Source organism: Setaria italica, chromosome II, assembly GCF_000263155.2.
Source record: "Setaria italica strain Yugu1 chromosome II, Setaria_italica_v2.0, whole genome shotgun sequence".
Lineage (NCBI taxonomy): Eukaryota > Viridiplantae > Streptophyta > Magnoliopsida > Poales > Poaceae > Setaria > Setaria italica.
The window spans coordinates 47,716,315-47,725,246 of record NC_028451.1 but is presented as its reverse complement, the minus strand read 5'-3'; the positions used below and the strand labels follow the sequence as shown (position 1 = coordinate 47,725,246).

The 8,932-nt window shown below is 49.3% G+C and overlaps 2 protein-coding genes across 2 annotated transcripts in view; one reads left to right on the top strand and one right to left on the bottom strand.

Annotated features, from left to right (window-relative positions):
* LOC101771180 (probable serine/threonine-protein kinase At1g54610) overlaps positions 1 to 5,274 on the bottom strand; it is a 10,491-nt gene extending 5,217 nt beyond the window's left edge. Inside the window, exons 1-3 of the mRNA XM_012843767.2 lie at positions 5,227 to 5,274; positions 5,006 to 5,138; positions 4,794 to 4,843 (exon numbers count right to left, since the gene is read on the bottom strand). Of these exons, the coding sequence (XP_012699221.1) occupies positions 4,794 to 4,843; positions 5,006 to 5,138; positions 5,227 to 5,274 (231 nt within the window). The remainder of the gene's footprint in view (positions 1 to 4,793; positions 4,844 to 5,005; positions 5,139 to 5,226) is intronic.
* A 552-nt stretch (positions 5,275 to 5,826) lies between these two features.
* On the top strand, positions 5,827 to 7,800 carry LOC101752521 (putative F-box protein At5g62660). The gene is made up of 2 exons (XM_004958562.3): positions 5,827 to 6,049; positions 6,142 to 7,800. The coding sequence occupies exon 2, from the start codon at positions 6,233 to 6,235 to the stop codon at positions 7,454 to 7,456; it is 1,224 nt and encodes a 407-aa protein (XP_004958619.1). The 5' UTR covers positions 5,827 to 6,049; positions 6,142 to 6,232; the 3' UTR covers positions 7,457 to 7,800.
* Positions 7,801 to 8,932: the final 1,132 nt, after the last annotated feature.

The following is an 8,932-nucleotide window of genomic DNA, read 5'->3' as shown; positions in this document are numbered from 1 at the left end:
ATCGGGGTGGGGGCGAGTAAAGTAAAGCTGCGGGCTGCGGCCTCGGCGAGTGAGGAGAGGGGAAGGGAAGGGCACGGCACGGGGGCTGGTGGGCAGTGGAACGGAACGGGGAACGCTTTGACTCTGACGGGTCTCTGTACATCTTGTCCTCTCTGATGTGCCTACGCCTTATGCGGAAATTTGGCAAGGGCAGGATGGTAATTACACTGGAAAAAAAATGGGAGGAAATTGACTCATCTTTTTTTTTCTTCTTTAAGGTGTTTTGAAAAGGTAATAAACTTAGGCAATTCATTTATCTTAGAATACATTATCATTTTTTTGTAAATCAATGCCATATTGTAGATACTAGATACGTGAATAGGAATAATGATGAAACATGCATATGATTTGACTAATTGTTGTAAAAAATGTAAACTTTAATGTTTTTTCTAAATCAAAGCTACTAGTATTTCCACTTTTAGTATAATATCATGACGGTTATTTTCTTTCTGATTTACACACCCACACTACAATCATGCTTAAGCTTAAGCCACTGAGCAATTGAGCGGGTAAATACCGTGTTTAGTTATATTCTGTTTGTGTTTGATATAAATATAAGCATGGCAAGTAAGATAAAATAAATACGGAGCACAAGTTAAAGAGTAAACTATTGGAATTAGCTATCGTAGACTCTATCGTTTTAGCAAAAAATTTTCTCTTCTAATATGATGTGATAATTTGTTTGATTGCTTTTTTGTGCTGTATGTTTCTTTTCTTTTTTTATTTTGCATGCTTGTTGGGTTCTTGAGAGATGTTATCCTCTTTATTTCTTTTTTTGTCTAGGGATGTGACCACAGCCATGAAAAGAACAAAGCAAAGGGCACAGGAGGGCCCCCTGGTATTTATATTCTAGGTCGTAGATCCTTTGGGTTTTGTCTCATGGGGAAGGGGACAGAGTGCCTATAATGCACGGGATTATCAAACTACAAAAGGAACAAAAGGGGAACAATTAGCAGGATTGTTATGCGCTTTAAGCACATGCCCCTTTTCAACAGAAATTGGGCTAAATGTCTTTTTATTTCCACAAAGTATTTTTCGTATGTTTTGTGCTTCATTTTCCTTTACGAGTACGTTACATGAACGCCGCGTGCATACACACACACCACCACGCACGCATAAAACTGTAGTTTGCTGTCACCGGTCAAATGGAATTTTATAGAGTCATCGTTCAAAAATTGAACGATGTAGAAGAGCTGAAAATAAACAACTGTCTAATCTTTTTCAGCACGCAACAATCGCTTTCTGTCATACTCGAAAACATATGTTTATGGCTCTTTGTTAGACGATAACGAATTCGAAGATGCGAATTGACTTGAGAACAAAATTTCAGGTCAGTAGCCTGTGCCTATTATTGCAGAAAGCGAGAAGGGTCCAACGAGAAAATGACGAGGTGTGAAACCACTCCCTTTCTCTCTCTGAAAATTCGTCTGTGTCCCAGATGAATCCCGAGGAGGAGATGCCTTGGAAGAGACGAACATGTCTGCACTACGCACCAGCAGCTCGTCCATTGGAGCACGGAGCAACGAATCGCTGTGCAGCTTCTACCCCCGGCCGTACAGCGCCACCTCTTGGAACTGGAGTTACTGCAACCCGTTGCACGTCTCCACAGGAGGTACACAGCGCCTGAATCCAAGGAGTGTGGCCTGGCCTAGATGCATGTGTCAGTGATTTGTTCCCAACAGACTAACAGAGGGATTTAACGGCAATTTTGTAAGAATTTCAAATTGCAGAGTTCAATTTTGATGTACACAAGGTTGTAAACGCAAAATGGTGCGGTGCCAACTGCCAACGCCATCATCTGTGTGACTGTGTCTGTGCGTGATGGATGATGATACACTGGTGGTATCATGAACAGTGTTAACCTTTTTTCTTTGACACGTGTTGATAGAAAAAATTGGCGCATCATAGTTTAGTCCTAGTTGGATTATTAAGAAGCTAAGGGTGTGTTTGGTTTTGGAACGACGTGGGTCGGGTCGGAGCCGACCCACTTTTGTGGGTTGGAGCCAACCCAGCTCGTGTTTGGATGAGTGGGTTGGAGCCGACCCAGTTTTTTGTTTGGTTGAAAAAGTTGAGAGGGTTAGGATGATGTCCTTTTAACACCGTTAGCTGTGGGGCCCGTCTGGCAGTTGCGGGGCCCACCTGGCAGCCTCTCTCTCCTCCCCTCCTTCTCCTCCTTCTTCTTCCTGGGGCCGCCCAGCCTCCTCTCATCCCCGACGCCCCCGACTTCTCCGGCTCCTCCGAGCCTCCCGGCGCCCACGCGCCGCCGGCCGCCTCCTCCTCCCTACGCGCCGCCGACCTCCTCCTCCTGCTCCGCCCCACCGGCTTCCTCCACCGCGCCCCGCCTGCTCCGCCCCGCCGCCGTTGGCCTGCGCCGCACCCTGCCGCCGGCCTCCTGCTCCGCCCCGCCGCCGGCTTCCTCCACCGCGGCCCGCCTCCCGCTCCGCCCCGCCTCCCACTCCGCCCCGCCGCGCCTCTGCCCCACCGCCACGCCTCCTGCTCCGCCCCGTCGCCGCGCCTCCTGCTCCGCCCCGCCGCCGCGTGCTCCTGCTCCGCCCCGCCGCCGCGTGCTCCACCTCGCCGCCGGCCTGCGCCGCGCTGCGCCTGCTCCCCCCACCCCCCTACCCTCCCGGCGCCGGCCTGCGCCCCGCCGGCCTACGCCCCCCACCGCGCCCCTCACGGCGTTACACGCTCGCTCACTGGGTTGGAATGGTCCGCTCGTTTTGAGGGGATCGTTCTAACCCGCATCTATACGGTATATTCCCTACGGGGGTCGAACCCAACCCACTTCATTCCTAACCAAACACGGGATGATGAGGGTCCGACCCATTCCAACCCACCTCGACCCAGTAACCAAACACACCCTAAATGGCTAAATCAAAAACGTATGATTGATGGGGCTGTTCGTCTCCTCCCATGTCACTTTCTCCCCGGGTATATTCTACGGCACCTTGAGCCAAACTGGCATGGAGTCAACTGAACTGGACTGAACCAGCACAGTAACTGACATGCTAGCCCCAGGCACACTCACTGTGCCACTGTCGCACACATGCTACCCTTCCTATCTCTGACGCTGCACCCTCCATTTGCACCACCAGTGCTAGCTTTTGGCCACTTGTGGTCGTCCAGATCTTAGATCCTCACGGTTGACCTTCTTTTACTAAACTCTCTAGAGAAATTTCTCCAGCCTCCTTTCAGGCCAACTGCTGCAACGAAAGGGGTCTGTCAGGCTAACTGTTCTTGGTTACAATGGATGGATGGATTTCTTAAAGAAAAAAAAACAATAGATTGATGGATTCAGCAAGACAACTCAATCACTAGTCTGGTTCAGTGATGCGCAGGTGCAAATGGCAGTTGCAGGATTTGCATCATGGAGTAGTTGCCGTGCTGCAACTGCCGAGGCTTGATGATCTAGTATTCAGGTACAGTAGACCATAACTAGGGTTTGCCGTGCTTGATGTCCCTTTTGACTTGCTTGGATCCAGTCACCTAGCATTCTTTTTTAGTGTGGGTCCAGTCTATCTCTGCTTGGATAGGTTGAACTTAAAGTACACCAGACTGAAGTTGACCAATTACTACTAATCAGTCAAAGGATCTCTGGTATGATTATTAAGGGATATATTATACCAGATGATGCAAGAAATCATGTCATTTCAATTGTGCTCAGCATCAGTACATAGTCCAGCAGAAAGTGCTGAATTTGCTGGTTGGATTTCCTACGCCAAGATGCATAATCTTCTGACTGGACTGGATATCATCATTCGTACACCGAGGTGCAGAGCGGAAATTCATCACTCACATCTAAGACTGCTTGCATCCTGAGTTTTGGCAGAGACTCCCGGCCATTGCCGTTGCATCGAACATGACACTCGACATTAAGTCCTTCCAGCCTAAGGAGATAGAGCAGACTCAACTATCCTAACGTGACATTCTACTCTCCTACAGAACAACGAGTCTTAAATTGATGCTACCAAAAATTCAAGATGATAATACATCACAAGCCTGGCCATTTTCCCGACCAGCAGCAGCTCATTCGTTGGCGTGCTTCTTCTCCTTGTCTTTCTTACGAGACTAATCAGTTTCCATCGAGGCATCTTGCTCATCGGATTTCTTCTTGTTCGCACCTTCAGGGTGCGTTTGGCAGAGCTTCATCTGATTCTGATTCTCTATGGGAGCTGATTCTTCAAGAGAAGTGATTCTGTGACTGAAAGTGATTCTCTTTGATTCTCTAGCATAAACTTTTAAAATCAGAATGGAGAATCACTTCACAGGATTAGGAGAAGCTACTTTTTTTTAGCTCACAGCCTCTTAATTCATTCCAGAGAATCACTTCACAGAATCAGCAAAGAATCACTTCTCTCTGAAAAACTATTTGATAGAACTTCTGCTGGATTTAGCAAAAAATTAGCTTTGGAAGTTTTGTCAAATGCACCCAACTGAAAGGAGGTTCCTCAGCATCCTCCTCCTCCTTCTTCTTCTCGCCACCATCAGCATCAACTGTTGGTGCTTCCTCTGTGTCATTGGACTTCTTTTGACTTCTCGTTGTCCTGCTCTTCAGTTGCCTCCACTTGCTCTGCAGGTGGTGCAGTGTCTACGTCCTGATGCTTCCTCTTCTTTGAAGCCACTTCTGAGTTCTTTGGCATTGCTTCAGGGAGAACTAAAACTGCTGCTGGATTGTAAGTCTGGCATAAATGCCTTTGAACTATAATAATTTCCAGCGGTAGGCAAAGAAAATCATTGCTATGAAATAAAAAAACCAACTGTGGCTCTGACTCAAATGCTTCATCTTTAGATCTCTGATCAAGGCCTGCAGAAAGATAGGACATTTAGGCAAATCAACATCAAACATTTGGAAGTTGAAACAATAACAAATAAACACATATGAACATGACAGGTAGCATCCAGCAAATTCAAGCTCGACAATTATAGAAGTAAAATTACAGAATAATGCATATTCAATTCACCATACCTTCTCTGCTCCCAGTATCTGAATTGTGCTGCCAGGCTGCTTTGCCAAATTCAGCATACCACCACCATTGTACAATAACGTGAGCGCCGACAAGTTCACCAGCAAGTGCAGTCAGGGAGCAATAGTGCTCATCCTACTTTTCAAGAAGCAGGGATATTCAGTAACACGGTAGCTTAATGCAAATGCTAAACAAGAAATAGGGTTATGCTGACAAAACTTACCTCAGAAAAATCAAGGTTAGCTGCAATAGCACGATTGCGCACTATCATGCGGGCCAGTCTCTAATTCTCCGGCTAGAAAAATTATTTTAGGGGGTGTTTGGGAACACCCTATTAAAGTTTAACACCTGTCACATCGGATGTTTGGATGCTAATTAGGAGTAGTAAACATAAGCTAATTACAAAACTAATTGCACAGATGGAGTATAATTCGCGAGACGAATCTATTAAGCCTAATTAGTCCATGATTTGATAATGTGGTGCTACAGTAACCATTTGCTAATGATGGATTAATTAGGCTTAATAGATTCGTCTCGCGAATTAGCACAAGGTTCTGCAATTAGTTTTATAATTAGCTCATGTTTAGTCCTTCTAATTAGCATCCGAACATCCGATGTGACACTGTTAAAGTTTAGCACCTCGTATCCAAACAGCCCCTTAGGCCTTAACTTGAGGCCCATTCAGGTGGGCCTATTGGCCCATCTAACTAAAAAGCTGTTGGGGAAGTACAAAGTACTAGATGTTGGCCCAACCGGCCCATCCTATCCCCTCAAGCTCTTCATCTGACCGTCCACTCACCATCGACCCCGATCTATCCGTCAAGCCATCCACAAGACCACAACCCTAAAAAATCTTGTCCTCTCCTCCTCGTTCCATGCCAGCAACGAAGGCGGCCGCGGCGGCCAGCGGCGGCACGGGGGTGCGAGAGGTGGAGGCGTCCTTGTCGGTGTTTGCGAGCCGCGGCTGGAGTAGGGGTGCAGCGACCCGGCGCAGGCGGCGGTGGCCAGCAGAACGGCGGGTGGCTTTCTTGCACATCTGAGTTTAGGTCGATTTCTTTTTAGAGTTCAATTCAGGTCGATTTCTGTTTAGTGCCTGTGCAAGAATCAGCCAAGATTGATGTTCGTTTCCTCTGTACAGGGTCCCTAGTTCAACAAGAAGTCGCCGGTGTTTGTTCAACCACGCCTCGCATCTGAACCAAAGCGGCGGGGAGAAGAGAACGGCGACGAGGATGGAAGACACGCCGATTCGCCGACTTCCCGAGGACACCATCGCCGACATCCTCCTCCGCCTACCGGCCAAGTCCATCCTCCGCTCCGGCGCAACGTGCAAGGCCTGGCGCCGCATCACCACCGCCCAGCACTTCCTCGTCGCGCGCGCGCGCCGCCGGCAGCCGGCCTCCATCCTTGCGCACACGTACCTGGACGCGGCGCCATGGGCGTGCAGCAGCGACCTACTGGCCGGCTTCAGCTCCGAGGACGTCGCGCTGGACGCGCTCCCGGTCTCCTCCCCCGAGGACGACCGACAGCGCCTCCTCCGCTACCCCGCCACGCGTCTCACCGTCCCGGCGCACTGCGGCCGCCTCCTCGCCTCGTCCGACGGCGTGCTCCTGTTCAAGAAGGACATGGGGTTCTACCTCCTCTGCAACCCCATCACGAGGCAATGGGCCGAGCTGCCGAGGCTACCTAACGAGTACTGCAAGGGCAAGTTCTACATCAACAGTGACCCGGAGTACGGCTTCTACTTCCACCAGCCGTCCGGCGAGTTCCGGCTCCTGTGCTGCAGCCTCACGCGCGGCTTCTGGTACATCGTCTCCACAGGCGCCGGCAAACCCCGGCACCTCAAACTGAAGCAAGAGCCTGATCTGATCACCCGATTTATCAGACCCCTGCTCACGACAGCGACGATGCCCGTGGCTCTCGACGGCAAGCTGCACTGGCCACCGATCTGGCGCTGCGCCACGGGCAAGACAAGGATTACAGCTTTCGACACGGTGTCAGAGATGTTCTGCCAAATGCCGGGACCGACATCAAGGACACCCAAGATGATGAAGCTGTTCGAGATGGAAGGGATGCTCGCGGCGGCTGACTTTGGGGAGGAGAAGCACGTCGACCTCTGGTTCCTCGAGGACTATAGCAGCCAGAGGTGGGTTCACCGGCAACGGGTCGCCTCGCCATGGAAATATGGTAGTGGAGGAAGGCCACGTAATGATTGGGGTATGCAGTCTGTGGCCGTAGCGGGCGACGACGAAGGCAACATCATCCTCGGCAACAATGATGGGTTAGTTGTGTACGATGTGAGGAAGGGTGAGACGGTGAGGACGGTCAACTCGGTGATGCAGCGGAAAAACAGGGTGTTCGTGTCAAAGCATGTGTTCAAGGGGAGCACGGTGCAACACACGTGCTTCTTCACACCGTCTTCTGCCGACTCCCCATTGATCCACTCTTGGAGCTAAGTCATGGCTTGGGGTGGTTATTTGTGTTACACTTCTACTAGTCCAGTGGTATGGTGGATAGGAAGAACGTAGTAGAGTTAATTGACATGATTCACTTCGCTTTAGCATGAGGCAACTTTTGTTTCCTTGCAAAAGATGTGGCAATTTGGATTCTATTGTTCCACCGGAAAAACTATGTGCAGTTTCACTGTGGAAATGTTCTTGCTATCTCAAGCATAATTATTTTTGGCTGTTGCTAAAAGATGATTAAACACAAGGGAACTGCTGAGAAGAAAGAACATGGACCTGTAAAGTTATTTTCTTGTTTGTCAAATTGTGGAGCCACTGCAACATCTTTTCCTTCAGTGCTCATTCTCCCAGCAGTTTTGGTACATTGTCCATCTAGTCCTACATGGAAACATGCAGCCTTTTGAGGTGGTGATTGGTTGCCGCTTTGTCGTGAATCTGAAGGTTCTTGTTGCCGTCGCTCCTGCACTGCTCCGTCGCCCCTTCGCATGCTCGCCACCAAGGTCAAGGAGATGCGCGTGCTGCTGCTCCTCGACCTCCAGCTCTGTGCCGCCGCCGGGAGGGTGAGGAAGAGCAGGACCGCTAGCGGGAGACCATGGAGTGAGCCATGGCAATGAGCTCAATATAGGCCCAGGAAGAGCTCAAGCCAGGCAACGCATGCCGTTCCTGGCCTCCTGTTCTCTCCCCTTTCCATATGGAAGAGCTCAATCTGGCAGCCGTAAGCATGATTAGTGCTGACAAGCTTGATTGGATATTGGTGACATCGTGCATGTTTGTTAGCTCGATTTAGAAGTCAGCGAGTTCGATTTGGATGAGCTAAACTTCAATTTGGGCTCTTAGATCCACGCACCCACGGAGGAGAGGAAGGAGGTGGCGACTATGGAGGTAGGGGACGGGGCCGCCTAGGAGCTAGGCGGCGGCGAGTCCCTGCCGGACAGCGAGGCCGCGTCGAGGTGAAGCTGGAACTGATTGGGCGGCAGAGGAGAGAAGGGGAGAGATGACGGGTGGTAACTTCACTTGCAGGAAATATAAGGTCAACTTATCTTATTGGCAGCCAACCAAACATGAGCCAAGCAAAACCAAACACGAGCAATTTGCATTCATTTAGTCTGATCAAAATTAACCTGGGTTAGATTTAGCCTGGCTAGGAACTAGTGCAGATCACTACCTTAAGCAACAAATTCATCATCCTTTCTTTATGGAGATCATTATTCCGATGACATGGAACATATGGATGGCCGGAAATGCTGCTATTTTTGAACACAAGCGAGCCAACAATTCAAGATTGTACAGCTGTTTTCAAGCATGAGTTAGCTCGTTATTTATAGTTTCTACAGGGTTCAAAGAGCAGCAAAAAATTCTTCAAATGAGAGGATTCCCTTTTGTAAAACTATACACAAATTCATCCAACGTACCAGTGCAAGCGATTATTAATCATCATCGTGTCTACATTTAACATGGAAGTTCTGA